Raw genomic sequence first — 21869 nt, 5'->3', positions numbered from 1 at the left:
CAGGCCTGTGCCCACAGACAAAGATTGTGGACCCACACTAAGCACCAGAAAAGAATTCCCCACCCCATCAGGATGAATGTGATTCTCACATCACTGGGCCCCAAATAAATTTCAGCATGGTAGCAGCCTGGGCCTTGGGCATGACCCATTTCCACCCTGGTCCAAGAGGCCATAGGCTTCAGGTGTAGCCCTGCATAGCATCAGCTGTGGCAGCCACAGGACTGCCCACATCACCTTTCCCTCCAACTGTAGGCAACATGGTACGGAGAAAGACACCATCTACTTTAGGGAAGGAGACCGAATTATGCATGAAACTTTTCCTTGGAACCCAGTACCAAGCCCACAACAACAAAACCAGCACCTGGTTCAGGGCCCTGGCCAGCATTACCACACGAGGTGGGGAACTCTCCCTGGGTCTTACTCAGGTCCATCTGGGCCAGGGACATTGGAGTCTGTAACAGAGTCCCAGCTACACAGGCTTACAGTGCCCTCTAGTGCTAAGATGGCTACAGTGACCACAGGCTTAGGGAACTCAACAGTCAGGCTCCTTTGAATTCCTGGAAGGCCCTCTGAAAGACAGGTACAAACAAGGCCAGATTGCAAAAATTGGAATAAATATCAATTTCTTCAATGCCCAGATATTGACACACACTGGAAAGCATCAAGAACATTAACAGAACTATGACCTCACCAAACCAACTAAATGAGGTGCCAGTGATCCATCCTGAAGAGATTGAGAAGTATAATCTAAGACAGGGAATTCAAAATAGTTGTTTTGAGGTAGCCCAATAAACTTCAAGAAAACACAGAGAAATAATTCAGAAATCTATGAGAGAAACTTTACAAAGAGATTAAAATAATCTTGGCCAGGCGCGGTAGCTCACGCCTGTAATCCCAGCACTTTGGGAGGCCGAGGCAGGTGGATCACCTGAGGTCAGGAGTTCGAGACCAGCCTGACCAACATGGTAAAACCCCATCTCTACTAAAAATACAAAAAAAATTAGCCAGGCGCTGTGGCAGGTGCCTGTAATCCCAGCTACTCGGGAGGCTGAGGCAGGAGAATCGCTTGAACCCGGGAGGTGGAGGTTGCCGTGAGCCAAGATCACGCCACTGCACTCCAGCCTGGGCGACAAGAGTGAAACTCCATCTCAAAATAAATAAATAAGTAAATAATAATAATAATAATCTTTAAAAAATCAAACAGAAATCCTGGAGGTGAAATACACTGAACAAACAAAAATGCATTAAAATGCTGTCTCGACAGCAGAAATTATAAAGCAGAAGAATAAATCTGTGAGCTCAAAGACAGGATATTTGAAAATACAGAGGAGGAAAGAAAAAAAGAATGAAAAAGAACAAAAGAAAGCTTAAAGAATCTGTGTGATAGTGTCTAAAGAACAAATGTGGCCAGGCGCGGTGGCCCACGACTGTAATCCTAGCATTTTGGGAGGCCGAGGTGGGCAGATCATGAGGTCAGGAGTTCGAGACCAGCCTGACCAACATGGTGAAACCCTGTCTCTACTAAAAATACAAAAAAAAAAAAAATCAGCCAGGCATGGTGGCTGGCGCCTATAATCTCAGCTGCTTGGGAGGCTGAGGCAGGAGAATTGCTTGAACCCTGGAGGTGGAGGCTGCAGTGGGCAGGGATTGTGCCACTGCACTCCAGCCTGGGTGAACAGTGCAAGACTCCATCTAAAAAAAAAAAAACAAAAAAAACAAATGTACGAGTCACTGGCATTCAAGAGGGAGTACAGAATGAGAACGGAGGGGAGTAGAAAGTTTATTCAAAGCAATAATAACAGGGAACTTTCCAAACCTAGAGAAAGATATAAATATTGAGGTACAGAAAGGTAAAAAGTTCCCAATGAAATTTAACGAAATAAGACTACTCCAAGGCATATAATAATCAAATTCTCAAAGGTCAAGGACAAAGAAAAGGTCATTAAACCAGCAAGAGAAGAGAAGCAAATAGGCTAGGTGTGGTGGCTTATGCTTGTAATCCCAACACTTTATAGGAGACTATGGTAGGAGGATTGCTTGAGGCCAGAAGTTCAAGACCAGCCTGGGCAACATAGTGAGACTCCCATTTCTACAAAACACTTAAATTAAACTGTAATTTTTAAAAAAGAAAACAAGCAAATAACAAGTAAAGGAGCTCCAATAGGTCTGGCAGCAGACTTCTCGGCAAAAACCTTACAGGCTAGGAGGGAGTGGGATGACAGTCAAAGTGCTGAAGGAACAAAACATCAACCAAGAATACTTCATCCAGTAAAACTATCCTTCAGACATGAAGAAGACATGAAAGACTTTCCCAGACAAATGAAAATTGGGGAAATTCATCAACACCAGACCTGTCTTATATAACAACTGCTAAAGGCACTTCTTCAATCTGAAAGAAAAGGATGCTAATGTGTAACAAGCAAACATCTGAAGGTATAAAACTCACTGGTAAAACTAAGTACACAGACAAATTTAGAATAATATTATAACTGTGATAGATAGACAACTCCTATCTTTGCTATGAAGAATAAAAGACAAAACTATTAAAAATAATAACAACAGGCCGGGCACGGTGGCTCATGCCTGTAATCCCAACACTTTGGGAGGCCGAGGTGGGCAGATCATGAGGTCAGGAGTTGGAGACCAGCCTGGCCAACATAGCGAAACCCCGTCTCTACTAAAAATACAAAAATTAGCCAGGCATGGTGGTGCGCGCCTGTAATCCCAGCTGCTCAGGAGGCTGAGGCAGGAGAATCATTTGAACCCGGGAGGCAGAAGTTGCAGTGAACCGAGATTGTGCCACTGCACTCCAGCTTGGGCGACAGAGAAAGACTCTGACTAAAAAAACAAACAAACAAAAATTTAATCGTCTTTATTCTATAACTGGGAAGATAAACTAGTAACTGACATTATCAGTGTGGAGTCTGCTGAAAGGGCTGGTTTCTGTTTAGCCCTTAGGGAAGAATGCCTAATATCTGTTAGCGAGGAAGGGAATATAAGCAGGTGTGTCCAACCTCCCATCAGGTCATGGTCATGCATTCAGCTTTTTTTTTTTTGAGTCAGAGTCTCACACTGTCACCTGCACTGGAGTGCAATGATGATCTCGGGTCACTGCAACCTCCACCCTCCCGGGTTCAAGCAATTCTCCTGCCTCAGCCTCCCAGGAAGCTAGGATTACAGGTGCATGCCGCCAGGCCTGGCTAATTTTTTGTATTTTTAGTAGAGATGGGGTTTCACTATGTTGGCCAGGCTGGTCTCAAACTCCTGACTTTGTGATCAGCCTGCCTCAGCCTCCCAAAGTGCTGGGATTACAGGCGTGAACCACCGTGCCTGGCCAGGGCATTTATTTCAACATCTTCTGTTGGTCATGCACTCAACTTTTAAGGTTTCTCTGGGGTCTCCCTGGCTGAGAGGAGGTCTGTTCAGTCAGTTGGAGGCTTAGAATTTTACTTTTATTTATCAATCAACATACAAAAATCAGTAGTGTTTCTATAGACCAAAAGCAAACTATCTGAAAAGGAAAGCAAGAACACAATCCCACTTATAATAGCTACAAAAAAATAAAGTCCCTAGGAATAAATTTAACCAAAGAGGTGAAAGATCTCTACAACGAAAACTGTAAAACACGGATGAAAGAAATTAAAGATGACATGAATCAGTGGAAATATATCCCATGTTCATGGATTGGAAGAATATTGTTAAAATGTCCATATCACCCAAAGCAATCTACAGATTCAATGCAATCTCTATCAAAATACTAATAACATTCTTCATAGAAAAAATAATCCTAAAATTCATATGGACCCACAAAAGACCCCAAACAGCCAAAGAAATTCTGAGCAAAACAAAGCTGGAGGCATCACAGTACCTGACTTCAAAAAATACTACCAAGCTATAGTAATCAAAACAGCATGGTACTGGCATAAAAACTGACACACAGACTAAAGGAACAGAACAAAGAACACAGAAATCCACACATTTATAGCCAACTGATTTTTGACAAACACACTAAGAACACACAAGGGAGAAAGCACAATCTCTGTGATAAATGATGCTGAGAAAACTGGATATCCACATACAGAAGCATGAAACTAGACCCCTATCTCTTACCATATACAAAAAGGATCAAAAACTTAAGTCTTACACCAGAAAATATGAAACTACAAGAAGACAACATAGGAGAAATGCTTTATGACATTGGATTGGGCAAGGAATTTTTGGACAAGACCTCAAGAGCACAAGTAACAAAAGCAAAAATAGACAAATGAGGTTACATCAAACTAAAAAGATTCTGCACAGCTAAGGAAAAAAGAGTGAAGAGACACCCCACAGAATGGGAGAATGTATTTGCAAACTATGCATATGACAAAGGTTAATATCCAGAATACATAAGGAATTCAAATAATAGCAAAAAATCCCAAAGAATCCAACTTTAAAATGGGCAAAAACCTGATTTCACATTTCTCAAAAAAAGACATTCAAATGGCCAACAGGTATATGAAAAAAATGCTCAACATCACTAGTTTTTAGGGAAATCCAAATCAAAACTACAATGAAATATCACTTCGCTCCATCTAAATGACTATAATAAAAAGACAAAAAACAACAAATGCTGGTAAGGATGTCGACAAAGGGGAACTCTTATACACTGCTGGTAGAAATGTAAATTAATACCACCATTATGGCAAACAGTATAAAGGTTTCTCAAAAAACTAAAGCAGAACTACCATATGATCCAGCAATTCCACCACTAGGTATATAGCCAGTGAAAATGAAATCAGTATGTCAAAGAGAGATCTACACTCCCATATTTATTGCAGCACTACTCACAATAACCAAGAGATGAAATCAACCTAAATGTTTACAGATGAATGGGCAAAGAAAATGTGGCATATATACACAATGGAATACTATTCAGCCATAAAACAGAATAAAATTCTGTCATTTGTGGCAACATGGATGAACCCAGGGACATTATACTAAGTGGAAGACACCAGGCACAGACAGACAACCACCACGTGATCTTACTCATATGCGGAATCTAAAAAAGTTGATCTCACACGCCTGTAACCCCAGCGCTTTGAGAGGCCGAGGCAGGTGGATCACCTGAGGTCGGGAGTTTGAGACCAGCCTAGCTAACATGGTGAAAACCCGTCTCTCCTAAAAATACAAAAATTAGTTGGGTGTGGTGGTGGGCGCTTGTAATTCTAGCTACTTGGGAAGCTGAGGCATGAGAATCGCTTGAACCCGGGAGACGGAGGTTGCAGTGAGCCAAGTTTGCACCATTGCACTCCAGCTTGGGCAACAGAGTGAGATTCTGCCTCAAAAATAAATAAATAATGAAAATAAAAAAGTTAGCCAGGCGCGGTGGCTCACGTCTGTAATCCCAGCATTTTGGGAGGCCAAGGCGGGCAGATCACGAGGTCAGGAAATTGAGACCATCCTGGCTAACATGGTGAAACCCCATCTCTACTAAAAACACAAAAAATTAGCTGGGCATGGTGGCGGGCACCTGTAGTCCCAGCTACTCAGGAGGCTGACGCAGGAGAATGGCGTGAACCCGGGAGGCGGAGCTTGCAGTGAGCCAAGATTGTGCCACTGCACTCCAGCCTGGCGACAGAGCAAGACTCCATCTCAAAAAAAAAAAAAAAAAAAAAAAGAAAAGAAAAAAGTTGATCTCATAGAAGAAGAAAGTAGAATAGTGGTTACCAGAGGCTGGGGAGGGGATCAGGAAGAGGGAATGGGGAGTGGTTGGTCAACAGGTACAAAGTTAGAAAGGAAGAATAAGTTCTGGTGTTCTATTACACAATAGGGTGACTATAGCTAATAACAATATAATGTATATTTCAAGTTGGCTAGAAAGGGTTTTATGTTATCACCACAAAGAAATGATAAATGTTTAAAGTGATGGATGTGCTAATTGCCTGATTTGATCATTATGCAATGCATACATGGATTGAAACATCACAGTGTACCTCATAAATATTTACATTATGTGTCAATTATAATAAAATAAGACAATTTTTTTTTAATAAACAAGAAAGAATACTCTGGTAAACTCAGAAAGAGAAGAGCAATGAGGGTAGTGGTGGACTAACACTACCGCAGGGTAGAATCTATTCTAAGCCTTGGTATAAGGAAAGGGGACCCCTTAAACTGGTGAGGCAAAGATAAACTGTCTAACAAGCATTACAGGGACAACTAGATAGCCATCTGGAAAGAACACAATCGGATCCATACCTCATATGAAAATGACTCCAAAAGGAACAAAGATTTAAATATGAAAAATAAAACCACAGAAGTTCTAGAAGAAACCATGGAAGAAATTCTTTATAATTTTGGATTGAAGAATGTGTTTCTAGTTATTATTTATAACCTAGATACCATAAAAGGAAAACTGACAAATAAATCTGCTTGCATGGCCTCAAACAAAATAAGCAAAGTCAAAAGAGAAGGAAGCACTGGGAAAAAAATATTTCTAGTTCATATCAGTCAAAGGGCTATTCTTACTAAAATATAAAGAACTCTCCAAAATGGTAAGAGAAAAAGAGAAATGAGCAAAGGATATGAACAGACGGCTCATGAAAAAGGAAATACAAATATTTAAGCATATGAGAAAAATGAGATACAATTTTCAGCGCAAAATCTAAACATTTGATAACATGTTGGTGAGAGTGTGGGAAAAGGTAAACTCTCAGCTATTATTGGTGGGAGTATAAATTAGCTCCTCTGTGAGAGAAAATAGTACCTATCAAAAATTTAAATGTATATACTCTTTGTACAAGTGCCCTTCTGGGAATTTATCCCACAAATATATTTGCCTATGTACAAAATGATACATGAATAAAGTTATTCACTGTAGTATTGCTGATAACAGCAAAAGTCTGAAAGCAACCCAAGTTACAATACTGGTTAAATGACGGTGCAACTCTACAATGGAATGCTATGCAGCAATGAAAAAAATGAGAAAGTTCTCTGCATATTCAAATAGAGTTCCAAATTATACTGAGTGAAAAAAATATATAAGGTATACGACAGTGGCATAATATGCTTTATTTTTTATGCATAAAGACCCCTAGGAGGATACCTTCCAAGAAACAACACTGATTTCCTTGGGTCGGGTGAGGGAGAGGAACTAGGTACACTGAGGGCGGGGATGGGTATTTCCCTGTATCCCTTTTACAGGTTGAGTACCCCTTCTCCAAAATGTGTGGGACCAGAAGTGTTTTGGATTTTGAATTTTTTCGGATTTTGGAGAATTTGCATATGCATAAGGAGATATGATGGGATAGGATCCATGTCAAAATACAAAATTTATGTTGGATATATACCTTATACACACGGCCTGAAGGTAATTTCATATAGTGTTTTAAATAATTTTGTGCATGAAACCAAGTTTTGACTGTGTTTCAACTCAATGTGTCACATGAGGTCAGGTGTAGAATTTTCCACTTCCGGTGTCACAGTGCTCAAAACGTTTTAGACTTTGGAGTATTTTGAATTTCTGATATTTGGAGTAGGGATGCTCAACCTGTATGTGTATATATTTGTGCCCTTTTTACTATATGAATATATTATCTATATAAAACATCAAACTTAAAAACATTCAATAAAAGAGAAAAAAAGAAACACTATTCAGCTGTTAAAAAGAAGGCCAGGCATGGTAGCTAACACCTGTAATCCCAGCGTTTTAGGAGGCTGAGGTGGGCAGACAGCTTGAGCCCAGGAGTTTGAGACTAACCTGGGCAACATGGCAAAACCCTGGCTCTTAAAATAACTAATTAAAAGAAGTCAGCACTAGATTTACTGATATGCAATGATATCCCAAAGATATTTTTAAAAGAAAAAGCAAAGTGAGAAAGTGAGTACAGTATACTCCCATTCATCTGCTTTACAAAAAGATGTATATACATCATATCCCTGGAAATATACACCAAACTGGGGTAAATGACTGCTTCTGGGGAAAGCAAATAGGAGACTCAAACATGTGCCTGACATTGGATGTCCTTTGCTACTGTTTAAACATTATTTTGTTAAATGATGTTGTATTTGTAAAATGAATTTCAAATATTCATCCCCAGCCAGATCTTACCTATGAGCTCTATATTTCCAACTGCTCCATCTGGATTTCTCACAGGCACCTTCAACTCAGTAAGTACAAACCTGAACTCATCATCTCCCACACAAAACCTGGTTCTCCCTCCAGTGTTCCTTGTCATTGTTCACATGACCGCCTTTCAGCTGCTCAAGTGTGTGCTGTTCTCAACTCCCCGCTCTTCCTTCCTCTAACACCCAACCAGTCACCAAGTCCTGCAGATCTCTCTCTCCATTACATCTTCCTCTGTTCATCTTCACTAGCAGTGCCCTAAAGCAAGCAATCATCTCTCTCAGCTCTGCCGTGGTCATCTAGTAGGTCTCCCACAGCTGCTCCTGCCTCCTTTTCTTACTATCCAGTCATTCTACTCCCCTACTTAAAAGTTTTCTATTACTTTCAGCAGCCTTTTCACTTTTGGGAAGTAACACAATGAGATGGATTAGAAAGGGGCCAGAACTCTCATTATAGTCCACATGATTTTCTAGTCCCTTCTCATGTCATTTTCCCGTCTCGCTCTTTACATTCCAACCACACTAACCTTCACTGAGTTCCTCAAACTCTTCTTCCTCAAGGCCTCACTTGCTAGGCCCACATCTCTCCCAATAACAGCACCAATAAGCTTTTACTGCATTAACTACCTCTTATCCTTTTAGTCTCAGTTTAAACACATTCTCTTCGGAGTATCTCTATGACCTTCTAGACTAGGTCAGACCCCTGGTTTTATGCTGGTTTAGCAACCCTCCTTCAAACAATTTACTGCAACAATAACTAAACAATAAAATCAGTTGTTTAATATTTATCCCTCAAACAGTCTAAGGACAAGAACAGTTTTGCTCACCGCTGTATCCTAAAATAATACCCATGGAATAAACATTTGTTGAATGAATGAACAGAAGGAGCAGGGGGCAGAACTAAATGGAAAACCAAAGGCCTGCACATAAGAAGGGCTCATGTCAGCAGTGGCCTCCAGGAGGCACAGCGTCTTGCCCAAACTCCAGGAGGCACAGCGTCCTGCTCAAACTCTTGCCTTGGCAGTCCAGGCCCCTGGCTCATTCCCAACATCTGCCTACTCACCATATTCTCTGGGAACTGGAGCTGGCCTGACAAGGCTGGGCTGCTATTATAGCCAGAGGTCATGCCAGACGAGAGGCTTCCATTAGAGCTGGTGCACAGGGAGCTGGAGTTGGCCAAGGTATGTAGTTTATCCTCTTCCTGGGAAGGACAAATCACCATTAACCAGCTTCTGATGCACCCTCACTTTCCCCAGGCCACGCCCTTTCCTACCCAAAGCCACCCCTTCCCTGCTCACCTCTATTGCTCCTTCACCCACCTCCCAGGGCCTCCCTGACTTAGCCTCACATGCCCTGGCTTCCTTAAAGCCACCACTGCTTGTATTTCCCCACACCCTGCACCTCACACCAAAGCCTCTTCCTCCCAGGCCGTGGCCTGGGGAAAGGAGCTGGTGTGATGATGTAAAAAGACAGTGTGCCCAGCTTTGAGTTGACAACAGGGGTCCCACAGCCTCCTCCAAATGTTATGTACGTCCCAAGACTCAGAGGCGGCCACGGTGAAGGTGGACCAGTCTGAGGTCCAGGCCTATCCTGAAATCAGAGGCATGCCCCACTCCACACCTTCAATAGCTGGGAAATGATCTGCTGGTGGATTCTCAGCTTCTCTTGTTCAGTCCGCTCCCGCAGTTGGTCTCGGGCCCGGGCAATCTCCACCTTGGCCTCCTCATGGGCCTGCTGGTAGTCTTGCAGCATCAACTCTATGTCAGAGGGTGTGTGAGCCGACCTTGACACTGACTCTGGGCTCCTGAGGAAGATCACGGGGTGGAAAGAACATGGTGGGTGGGTGACAGTCCTGGTCTGTCCATCCAAGGCTAGCTTGGGTGATACCACCTTCTTAAAAGACCCAACCTCCATTTGCCCACAGGGTTTTAAAGTTTGATTTTTAGCCTCAGGAGAGGTTGCTGGACAGAGAGAACCAAGCCACCTTGAGACCCAGGCCTGCAGACTTGCATAGCATGTCAGAGCCCTTCTGTCCATCATTTCCTGTGCCTTCTCTCTGCCCACCCCCTCCCTCATTCCATCCCCTTCTATGTCCTCTTTCCATTTACCCTGTCTCCTATAGAGAACCCTCCAGGATGCTAAAACTTCAGCTCCTGCTCCCCATACTCCCCTCCCCCAACAGAGCCTGCTCCCAGCAGGGTTCTCGGTCCACACTACCTGGTGGTCTCCACAACATCCTTCCTCAGTTGCTGCAGGTATTCTCGGCGTCTGCTGGGCAAGTCAAGATCCCAGATGAAGAGATCTTTGTTGGGCAGGAGGCTCAGTTGTTTCTGAGGGCTAAGGCTTCGTGTCCGGCAGAAGTTCCCAAGTCGCTCAGCCCGCTCTCTCCTGAGGGTCTCAATGGCCTTTTTTTGCCTGAGGCAAAACACGATTCGCTGAAGCTGGCCCTGAATGTCCTTCACTTTAAGATCTATCTCTGACCCCTGGAAGATCCCAGAGATGAACCAGGGCAGAGGAAACAGCAAGCTATTAGCTTTCTTGGGTTCTCTTTCCTCACAGCCCACCCCTTCCCCTCCCGACTCCAGGCTGGGGGTCCTTACCGTGCATAGAGCTCCTTCCAGGTGGATGTCACAGGTTCATCAGCAGCAAGCGCCTCCCCTGTCCCACTCTGCAGCACCTGGAGCAGGGCATCAGCCTCCCCAAAGCCGTGGTGCAGTTTCGCTTCTGTGAGTTCCACGCTGAGTGAGAGGTTCTGGGCCCCAACTTGCAGGGGGATCTGCTCCCTCTTGGACCACTCAGAATCCTGGCTGTGGTCATTAGGAGGTTGTGGGGGACTCTGTTCCTGCTTTTCAGAGCTGAGATCACCGCTGGCCCCCAGCTCCTCCTCAGTCATGTCCAACCCCCCAGGTAAGCCCTTCTGAACCCCACACCAGTTACTAAATTTGTTATGCACCGGGAGGTCCCTCAGACTGTGGTGCTGGTGCTCAGGGGCCATGCACATCTGGCAACTGGAGCACAGTAACTCCTCAGGTTGGCAGGCCTGAGGGAGGCCCAAGGCGGAACCTCGGAGCCCTGCAGTATCAGTCAACTCAGAGACAGGGCAGGGGCTGAGGTGCTGGAGGCCTCCCCATGAAGGAGGTCGGTCCAGAGTGCGTTGTGGTTCCCCTGGAGATGCTGAACTCTCACCTCCATTTTCTGTCCTGCTCTGCCACTGACTTGGCTCCCTACCGCTCAGTGGGCAATGCTCCGGGGAAGCCACCTTCTCAGGCACAAAGCTGTTGCCCAGCCTTTGGTTCCTGTGCCTCAGTGGTGGCGTCAGCAGTCTGCTTTGGACCCCGATAGTTGTCCTGGGCTGAAGCTGCTGAGGGTGCTGCCGTAAGAAACTAAATTGGAGTTTTGGACTCTGCTGTGGGCTGTGTGGGGAGTGCAACTCAAGGAAGGACCTCCCATTACTCCTTTGTAAGGAACTTCTACCTCTCTGGGAACCACCTAACTCGTCAGTGGTTTGGGAATAATTATCCATTGGAGTCCTTGGGGCACCAACAGGGTCTGGGCTAGAGTCAAGCTTCTGGTGGCCTTCAACAGGGTGAGCTGAAGGGGCTAAGAGGGTCAAAGAGCCTGGGGAAAGACCCGGCTCTTGGGTGCTGGCACTAAGAGTGAGGATTGGGGAGGAGGCCCTGTCCACCAACAAAACACTTGTGGGGCCCAGCTTCTTCTGGACCCTGGAGTCCCCAGGATACTCGGAAGTACTGGGAAAGAGCCCTGGGGAATGAGGGGAGCTGGGACTGGGACTGCTGACAACTAAGCAATATGACTCCTCTGGCTGGGAGCTGGGAGGCAGGAAAGCATCAGAAACTGAGGGGCTCACAGAAGGAAGATGTCGCCCAAGGGGGGCTTTCTGAAACCTCAAGTGGGATGAGGGTATTGAAGGGCTCTGGGGCTTGTAGGGAGTGCTTTCTTCCTGAAGATACAGGAGCTGAGCCATTTTCTGTGCTGTTTCCTCTGCCTCTCTCTTCTGAGGTACCCCTGGCCCATCTCCCTCTTCTTGAGACACAGTCGAGGTATCTGAGCCTAGCCCTTCAAGGATCACATTGGCTCCCTGAGGTTCAGCCTCTGAAGTCTGGAGGCACAGGGTGGGTAAGGTGAGGTCAGTCTGGCTGCCCTCATCCACAGTGGTCTGAGTAGAGCCATCCATCATCAGGGCCTGTGGGGCTTTATCTGGGATGTCCCTCTTGGTGTTCTGCTCCCTTCTGGCCACATCTGGCTGGGAGAGACTCCCAAGCAGCTCTGAGGTACTGTGCAGGAGCTGTGAGAGGTGGAGAGACAGATTGTGCATGCTGGTCCATGAGGCCAGATCAAAGGCTGATACTGCACTGGCTTCAGGCTGAGCAAAGGAGATGTCAGTGCTGCTCCAGTGGCGCCTGCTGCCGAGGGTCTGTGTGCCCTGTTCGAATGTGTTCGTCCTGGTCTGTTCCACAGGGCAGCCTGCCTCTGATGGATACAGCAGCATAATCTCATCCACTGGACCTGCAGCACCTCCTTCGGCCAAGGGGGGCTTACTCCTCAGACAGTCTGCTTCACCAGAAGGGCCCCTGAACTGAGGTCTTCTGTCATGACCCAAAGTGGGGGCTACTCCTTCAGGGCTCGTCGGGATGTGGGGGTCTCCTAAGGCAATTGAAGAACTCCCTCGGAATACTTCCCAGGCCTCATTTGAACCTTGGGCATTCTCAGTGCTGCTGTGTGTGGTTGACAGATCACGAATATTGGCGTAAGTGCTGAGGTGGGAGTGGAAAGGGGAGTTCTGGTCTTCTAGGCCATTGTCCATGCTGGAGCACCGGGCCACATTTGATAGTGTCAGTCCCTGGGGCTTCTGGCTGCAGGCAACATCGACTGCACTGCCAGACACATATTGCTTCCAGCTGATACGCGCAGGTTCCTCCAGACGCCACGGCAGCGCATAGGGACTGATATCACTGGAGCCAAAGTGCAGCATTCCTTTGTCCATCTGAGAGCACCAATTTTCTGGCCTAACCTGGACACCCAGTTTCTCTGGCTTTCCCTGTTGGGCTAGTTCCAAAGTACCAGACATCCAGCCGGTCGTGAAATCAGGGGTTGGCATGTGTGAGAGAGTGGAAGGCATTGGATAAGGAGGGGTGGCAGGCTTCAGGTGCCTGTGATTGGTAGTCCCATCATCCAAGCGAGATGAGGCTTTCTGATTACTGTCCTCAGCCTGCAGAGATGTTCTTGCCACTGACTTTCCTGAGGAATAGGCCCTGAGATGTGGGTTCCACAATCTGTTAGGCCCCTGTGTATCTTCGTCTGTAGGGGAAGGAGGCTCCACACTCAAGTTCAGCTCCTGAAGAGAACGAGAAGAGCTGACAACTGAGAACTGTGGTGTGGGGGAGGACCTGGAGTGTTTGGGGCCAGAGAAGATTGTAGTCACAGGAAGTGAGCCCCTGTGGTTGGGTGCTGGCTGCTCTCTGCCAGTGTAGAGGTGGCCAGGCCTCTGAGCAGCAGGCTGTGGTGTTTCATTTTGCCTCAAGGACACAGTGGCTGGGTCTTTGAAGCCCTGTGATAAAATCTTGGACACAGGAGGCTGGGCCACAGCCACCTCCTCTCTCCCAGCAACTAAAATCTGACAGCCATCTAAGCCATCTTCATCAGGAAGGGGATTCACACCCTGGGCGAAGCCTTCTCCACCACCTGAAGCCTGGTCTCTGTGCTGCTCTTCTTCCTGCCAGGGACTGTCTTCCTGGGGGCTGCAGGTATGTTTTAACCTTGCTACAAACTTGGCTTGGGAATCCAAGCGATTGTGATCCCTCAACTCAGTGGAAAATTGTGGCTTTTCCAAAAAACATCTAGTGGTATTTTCTAAACATTCATGCTGTGGCTCTGCCACCAACTTGCTCTCAGCAGACCCTTCACTTAAATCCAGGGTGTGTGGTCCCTGAGTTGTTGCAGGTGGTCCTGGATTGGTTTGACACACCTGTGCATTCTGGTCACCTACAGAGCTATCCCTAAACTGCCTCAGAGGCTCAGAGTACATGCCTGCAGGGAAAGAGGCAGCCTCAAGTTCTGTGCTTGCTTGCTTCTCAGCAACCTTTTTCTCAGGAACCCCTATTAACCCTACGCTTCCATCAGTAGCTGAGTGGCTGAAGGAACTTGTCCTCACGTCAGGAGCAGAAGGGGATCTGCAGCCTTGAGCTCGAGATAGGACAGCAGCCACAGTAGAAGGCTCACAAGTGCTACTCTCTGTTAGCCTAAATTCCCTGTTAACATCTTTGGGCTCAAGGCCATGTGTCAAGTGCACATCAGGTCCCCTAGAGGAGATCTCTCCTGTCTCATCCATTTCATAGGCCCTGGAAGGTACTACACAGGGTGGGTGGATAGTATGTGGGGCAGCCTTGAAAGGCTTCTTCCCTAGGCCACCATCTCTAAAACACAGTAAAGTAGAGGAATGGGAGGAATAAGCATGAGTAGCAACAGGTTGAGAACTGCATGGCTGTCGGCAAGGAAGAGTTCTGCTCTCTTTTCCTCTAGACGGGCTGAGAGTTCTGCTGCCTTCAGGGTTCCTTGAGAAGACAGGGCCATCTAAAGCTTCCCTTGGGTGTCTGCATGGGGCTCCCTCCCCAATTCCCTCAAGATTTGCGCTTGGTCTTTGATCTGGCAGTGGAATTGGCCTGGAATGTTTGCTGCCAGCCCTGCAGACTTCTGTCAACCCAGACCCAACACTCTCCTTACACTGCACACACTGCTGTGTGGGAGCTTCCAGTTCAACCCTTGTCAGAGCTCCAGGCAGAATGGTATCTTGTTTGGGACTTGCCCTACCTTCTTCAAAGCCAGTAGAAGCCTCAGGGCACTGGACATGGTCTTGCTTAGGCCCTGAGGCACTTGTAGAATTCTGAACATCACAGGTCACAGACTGACTTTCAAAATGGGCTGTTTTTTCTCCCTGTGCCGTCACTAACAAATTATCTGAAACTTCTCCGTATGTGGTGTCTAGAGTTCTGGGTTCCTGATGCTCTGGGCTGCCGTCCTGACTGCCAGGGGGTATGCCCTCTGCAGTCTCCTGCGGAACAGGCTGACTTAGCTCATGCAGAGTCACTCTAAGATCATCACAAGGCGCCTGAGAAGATAAGGCAGCCACTACCTTCTTTGATACTACCCTCCTGACCTCCTCCACAGGTGCTGAAGAACGAGGACTGTCTGGGGCCAAAGGATCAGCCGAGGAAGGTGTTGTGGTTGCATCTTTCTTTTTCTCTATGATTTCAGAAGAACTAGAGTGACATATACATGGTTCACTTGCTCCCGCGAACTGCCTCAGTTCTCCAGTACGATGTTTTCTGTCTTGAGCAGGAGCAGCATGGGAGAAAGCCTGCACAGGATCCCATGGCTCTCTGTCAGTTTCCGTATTGGGCAGAGATTGAAAGCTGTCTGCAGACAGAGATGTGGCCTGGACTTTCCTCTCATCAGGTAACAGATCTATCTGCCCTGCTTCAGCAGATAGAGATGCCACATGAAATCCCGGTGCTTCACCCTCATTCCTGGTCTGGTCTGATGATGACTGGTCTATTTGTTTACACTGAGGCCTGCCACCAACCCTTGTAGAACATTCGGGTTCTAGTAAAGTTTCACAGTAAGAAAGGACTGTGCCCCTGGCCACAAAGTCATGAAGCTGCTTTCTCTGGGCCTTTGCCTGTCTGATCTCCTCCAAGATGGCCAGGCACATGGATGCATGGTCAGAGGGCTCCAACAGCCTAGGCTCTGGACTGGGCACCCTCGGCAGGGAAACAGGTGCTAAGGAAACACCGCTGGTCAGTCCGAGGTCCTCAGTCTCCTTCTCTGCCTTCTGCCTTGGCTTCCTGGCTTGGTCATTATCCTCTTCCAAGGAGAAGCTGACCCTCTTTTCAGGCTGGCTAGAGACCTTGTTCAGTGAACTGACTCTTATTTCTTTTTGTACAGCCACCTCGGCTTCAGAAGCAAAATCTTCACTGGTACTGAAACCCAGCAAGGTGATTCTGAGGTCCTTTCCATGGTCTTGGGGGCTGGTGCTTGCTGAGATCCTGTCCTCTGTCCCCAGAGGAATGCTCTCTGGTACACCAGATTGACTATGAGATCCCATGGCCATGGATCGCACAGACCCACACCAGGCAGTGTGTGCCTCAGAGGAACGCCCTCTAACATTTCCTTCGGGGCTGTGGCTTCTGGTCTCCGTACTCTGGTCCTGATGCTCTACTCCAGTTACCAAGGGACTGTTATGAATTTTCAACATTGTGAGATCCAGCACACAGTCAAGTGAAGAGATGCCTAGAGCAACAGGTACATGAAGACACCTTCTTGGCCACCTTGGAGAATTCAAGGGCAAGGTATTACTCAGGTCTTGGTGAAGAGGAGCTGTACAGAATTCTGTCCGGCTTAGTAACGGGCTGACAGTTTCCTGGCTGAAAAACGTGTCCCTACAAAGCTGGCTGAGACTAGGAAATTTCTGAGTCACTTTATTTTCTTCCTGCAGGCTGCCTCCCCTTTGCATAGGCATTTCTTCAACTTTACCTTCAGCTTTTGGCTCTTCTTGGTTGGAACTACTTACGTGTTCAGCTACTTGGCTTTCCTGAAAACCTTTCACAGTCTCCAATTCCTCAAGACTTCCTAAGCCCCAAGGCTGCCCTTTGAGACTTGCTGATGCTTTTACAAACTGGCCATTATTCTTAGAAGACCTCTCTAGCCTGGGTTGCAATGGCAGAGCTCTAGCCAATGCTTTCATTCTCTGTGGGTGAAGAGAAGTGTTGGTGAACTCTCTGCAAGTTGTGTGTTTCCCTAAAGAATCATAAATATCCCTGGCAGGTCTGTCTGATCCAGCTGGGTGGGTGTGCTCTCTCACAGGTTCACTCTCTCGTATACCTTCCCTTGACCTGAAGGGGTTCGGGGTGATTTTCTGGACCTGGGGATGGTTCCCAATGCTGTTAACCTCCATCTCTCCAGCTTCACTATCCCTAAAGACAGTATCATCTGTCTGTCTTGGAGAAGATGGCTGATCCTTAGAGGGCAAAGGGTTTCCAGAGCTGTCTGGCCTAAAGGCATGGTCAGTCTTCTCCTGCTCCTTCTGGTCCTGGAACACCAACTTCTTATCGGTACCTGGTGTGTGGGAAGCATGAACCTGCTTATTCTGCTTAGATTCAATTTCTAAGATGCCATTTTCCAGCTGCATTACACTCCTAATTAGCCTAGCCATTTCATCAGTATTATTAACTCTTTTATTCTGTTTCTTTCCAGAAGGTTCTCTGTTGGGATTTAACATTTCTTGTGACTTGCATTCACTGGGGTTTCTTTCCTGAGGGCATGCAACTAACTGGAACCTTTCATATGCAGGCTTTGTACCTGGAAGCTTAAACTCTTCTGAGCTATCTTTGGGATGAAGACCTTTTTCACGAAGCCCAGTTTCATTTTTCCCTTCCCACTTAGGGGTTGGGCCACCATCCTGGGCCACCATCACTGGGCTGCTTACTCTACGATCTACTGATCTGGATTTCAAAGAAACAGCACTTTCCCCTGGCATGTCTTTCTCAAGGCTTACATTGATGGTCTGCCTCAGAACTGTATTCTGATCCAGCTCTTCTTCCTCTCGTGCCTCAGATTCACGAAAGAGGAGGAGAGACTTCCCGGACTCAGTGCTGTCTGAGGAAGCACTGCAACAGGACTGAGCAGTGACCTCTCCTCCCTCAAGTGCTGGAAAACTGTGTTTTTTATTTAAAATTACAACTTGGTTTTCAAATTCACATACTTTTGTGCTGGTGGAGGGGAGAAAATGTCTGTTCTGAGTAACAGAAGAATAAACTGAATCATGGCTTTCTTCTGTAATATTTCCAGGGCATTTACCTGATTCTCTGATGACTTCCCTGGTATTCAGATCAATTGGTATCTCAGCTGTGACCTGATGAGATGAGGCAATCTTAGAATTCTGGTTTTGTAACAGCACTGGCAAATTATTCTTCAAATAAGCACCTTGGAGAGCTTGGTGGTTGTGACCAAAGCCCCAGGCTTCCCTGGGGGGTGGGGAAGGTACCCTTACTTCTCTGCAAGCTGGAATCTCTAAGGCAGTTTCTGTCAGGGCATCCCTGCTTTTGGTCACATAGAATGTTTCCAAGAGTGGGGGCTGCAGGGAAGATGACAATGGATTCCAGGGAGCAGAGTGAAGGTATAGCTCTGGACCTGAAGGAAGGGCAAAGGAAACATTTATGTGTCTTCTAACTGCTTCCTTAGAGCTCTCCTGGCAATCTGTCTTCTCTTCCTCTAGTGGGTAGTGGCTGTCGGGACTTAATTGCCCTGGCTGGACTGTACTATTTTTCCTGAGAGGAGCCCAGCCTTGGGACCAATGGTCTGCTTTGGTGGCTGTAGTGACATTACTGTGACAAGCGTTCTTCTGGAAAAAATCCTCATCAGAGGAAGTCATCAGTCCAGGTTTCCTGCAACTCTGAAGGCATTCTTCCAAGTTCTGCTTGACTTCACATGCTTCTGTCATGGAATCTGGTATCGCGTTCTCTGCTGCAAAGACCTGTGCATTTGTAGATCGAGAAGCAGACAACGATTCTAAGTCTGCCGAATAAGTTTCGTCATAACTCGCCTCTTTCTCACTAGTGCTAAAGAAATCTGAAACACCTTCTAATTTGGCATTTAAACTGTCCTGTTCTTTCTCTGCCCTCAAACGCCTGATTCTGGACAGATGGATTGGAAAGTTGTTGAGATTCAGATTGCTAGATACCGCAGGGCCAACTGGCAATAGAGTATCTCCTCCTTTGCTAGAAGCTTGGGCCAGGGAACCAGAGTCTTCCTCAAGGTAGGGGTAAGCTGGCTTGGGTGCTCCTATGGCCTCCAAAACAGGACAAGAGAGTTCAAGGAGGTACTTTTGCTGAAGGGCAGACCAATCCCTTTCATGGGTGCTGCCTACATGACTCAAGGTGGTGGCAGAGGCAGCCAGCACGTTTGATACACTAGAATTGTGGGATGCTTCAGAGCTGCCCTGCTGGGTCATGTCAGGGATACATCTACCCTGAAAGGTGCCATCAGCTCCTGGTTGAATAAGCCTTTGAATTCCCCAGAGAGACAGCCTAGACATATCAGCAGCAGAGGCTGTGTGCCCATCTCTTGCACTGCAGAGGAGCTCAGTACTGCCTTGGTGCAGTTTGGAGCTGTATGGCAGAACCTTTTCTGCATCTGATGGCTTTAGTTCCTCAGTATTTGGCCAGTATCCAGGCCTCTCCCCCTTACAGGGGTGAAATTCCTGCATATCAGGACTTGGACATAAAGAACCCACTATTCCTGGGGTGCTGCTGGGGTTGATCTTAGAGTCACAGGAAAACCAGGAATCCATGGACATCAGTGGGCTCTCTCTTGAAAGCTGCATGCCTTGAAGAGAGTCGGCTTGTTCAGAGTAGCTTGGCTCTACCTGTGATTCAGCCTGCTCACAATGGGGTTGGAGCTCACAATGGGGTTGGAGCTCACAATGGGGTTGGAGCTCACAATGGGGTTGGAACTGAGGATCAAGGTAAAACGAACTGCTCGTTGGCAGGACGGCATCCAGCCTAGCTGCTGTTCTGTAGTTGATGGGACCAAGCCTGCATATTGCCTCTTGGTCCATTACAGGCAGACTAGAGTTGTCCAGGTGCCAAAAAGTCTCTGTGGGTATCTCGTCAGCTGAACCAGGGAAAGGTTCTTCTTGCTGATCTTCCCCCAGTTCTTCCTCAGCATCAATCAGACTATCCAAGGAGAAGCTCCTGTGAGTTTGAGCAAGTAGGTCACTGTCTGAGGCTGCAGTGAAGCCCCTCACAGAAGCTCTAGTTCTGGTCCTGGGTTGGCCACGATTGTTGGTGGGACGATTGCCCCCTAGCCTGTTTTTGGGGCTTTGGTACCTCTTCTCAGCCAATGAGTCCTCAGATAGTTGGCTGTCATCACTTTCAGAGTTCTCTGGCTCTGGTAAATCCCATTTCCTCTCCTCTGGCTTCAGTGGCTCTATCAGGGCTTTGGCATAGACACATGAGAGAGAATCCACTGAGTAGTTACTATCTGTGTCAGATAAATCATTGTCTTTTTCTCTTGAATGATCCACTACTGGGCTGAAATCTGTGAGTGGGACCATGGTGTCTGGGTCCCTTCTATTTTGTTGTCTCTTCAAAGGACTGCCAAGAGGCAAGTGAGAGGACTTTTTGGTAATATTTCTGACCCTAGTTGCCAGAACCCTCTGATGCCTTTTTGATGCCCTGCTTGGAGAAGGTGGTTTGTATTCTGTCCAAAAAGTCTTGACTGCCTTTCCATGCCCAGCAGTCTGCCTGGGTCCATGAGGATACAAGGAATTGCAACTGGCTCCCTTAGCAGCCTTGTGGGTCCCAAGGTTCCCTTCTTTTCGCCACCCAGCTTGTGTGTGGCTAGGGTCTGCTAGTCCCTTCGCCACTCTGGTCTGGGTAGTAGAGGTGAAGATCTTTGGCTCATGCCTTGGCTTTAGTTTGTTAGCTGATTTCCTCAGAGATGCTAAGCCCTGGCTCACCATCTGATGGGGCTGCTTAACCCCCATCTCCATTTCCTGGATGCCAACAGAGTTGGGACTCATGGTGAGGCAAGTGTCTGTAGCTGAGGCTCCCTTCCTGGACAAGGCTGCTCTGGCTGTGCAGGGCTGCCCATGGCCTGAGGAATGCAGGCCGTTCTTGCGGAGACACCCTGTCCTTGCAGGGTAGGAAGCAGCCTGCAGCAAATGCTCTTCTGATGATGTTTTCTCTGATGTTTGGTGTGTAGGGTCAGGCCTAGGTGGCAATGTGGTAGAGGGATCCCAACTTAGGAAAATGCTGTGAAGACAAGGAAAGCTATCTCAGAAGATGTGAGAGGTATTACTTCCTGTGGACAGAAGGAGGTTAAAAACAAGGCCAGTGTCACTGTCTCCTATCGACTTCAGACCCAGAGAAAAGCTCTCTAGGTATAAAAGGAAATTATGGACTCTAGTCCTAGTTCTCCAAGAGGTTCCAGGCCCACTCTGTTCTTCAATTTCTTCATCTTGTTAAAAAACTGAACTGAAGCTAGTCACACTTGTAGGGAAAGCTTCCTATTAATAGGCAATATGAGGAATAGAGGAACAATTTAAATGGTATTATGAGGAACCAAAAGATAAATCTATAGAGTGATACACATTCTACAGAACTATAATTATCAATAATATGAAGAAATAAAAATAATGATTACAAATAAAACAAGAAGAATGATTAAAAGAAACCTGAGAAACAACAAACAAATGCAGTGTGTAAATCCTACTTGGATCTTGATTTGAAAAACCAATGGTTTCAATGCTGAACCATGTTAGAGAAAAAAGAGAGAGAAAAAAGAAAACTGTAAATAGTTTTGGGCAGCAGAGAAATTTGAATATGGCCTAGGTTTTAGAATACATCAAATAATCTTAATTTTGGTAGCTGTCACGATAACATTGTGGTTACAAGAAAAGTCCATTTTTTTTTAGAAGTATATACTTAGAAATGTAGAACTAAAGTGACATGGTGTCTAGAAATTGCTTTAAAAAACTTCAGAGAATGGGAAGGTAGGCAAGTGTGTAAAGCCTAATAATTGCTGAATAATATCAGTGATACATATACTATTCTTCCAACTTGGCATATATTTAAAATTTTTTCATAATAAAGTTTTTTTAAAAAGCCCACCTAGTACTTTGAAGACCAGAGAGGTGAGCAAACACAACACTAACAGACGTTAATTGTGAACGTCCTATGGACAAG

At 46.4% G+C, this 21869-nt stretch overlaps 1 protein-coding gene across 4 annotated transcripts in view; it reads right to left on the bottom strand.

Annotated features, from left to right (window-relative positions):
• The window catches only part of STARD9 (StAR related lipid transfer domain containing 9), a 147998-nt gene that overhangs the window by 14983 nt on the left and 111146 nt on the right, over positions 1–21869 (bottom strand). For 3 of the 4 annotated variants that reach the window (XM_031002323.3, XM_031002324.3, XM_019010802.4), the window contains 4 exons: positions 10707–20936; positions 10324–10521; positions 9727–9910; positions 9170–9307 (listed from right to left, as the gene is read on the bottom strand). In XM_031002323.3, the coding sequence (XP_030858183.3) occupies positions 9170–9307; positions 9727–9910; positions 10324–10521; positions 10707–20936 (10750 nt within the window). Of the gene's footprint in view, positions 1–9169; positions 9308–9726; positions 9911–10323; positions 10590–10706; positions 20937–21869 lie in introns of those variants that run through there. The other variant, XM_063698937.1, reaches the window with a different exon arrangement.

Source organism: Gorilla gorilla, chromosome 16 (genome assembly GCF_029281585.2).
Source record: "Gorilla gorilla gorilla isolate KB3781 chromosome 16, NHGRI_mGorGor1-v2.1_pri, whole genome shotgun sequence".
Classification (NCBI taxonomy): Eukaryota; Metazoa; Chordata; class Mammalia; order Primates; family Hominidae; genus Gorilla; species Gorilla gorilla.
Note: the sequence above shows the minus strand (reverse complement) of the source record. Positions and strands in the feature narration are given on the sequence as shown.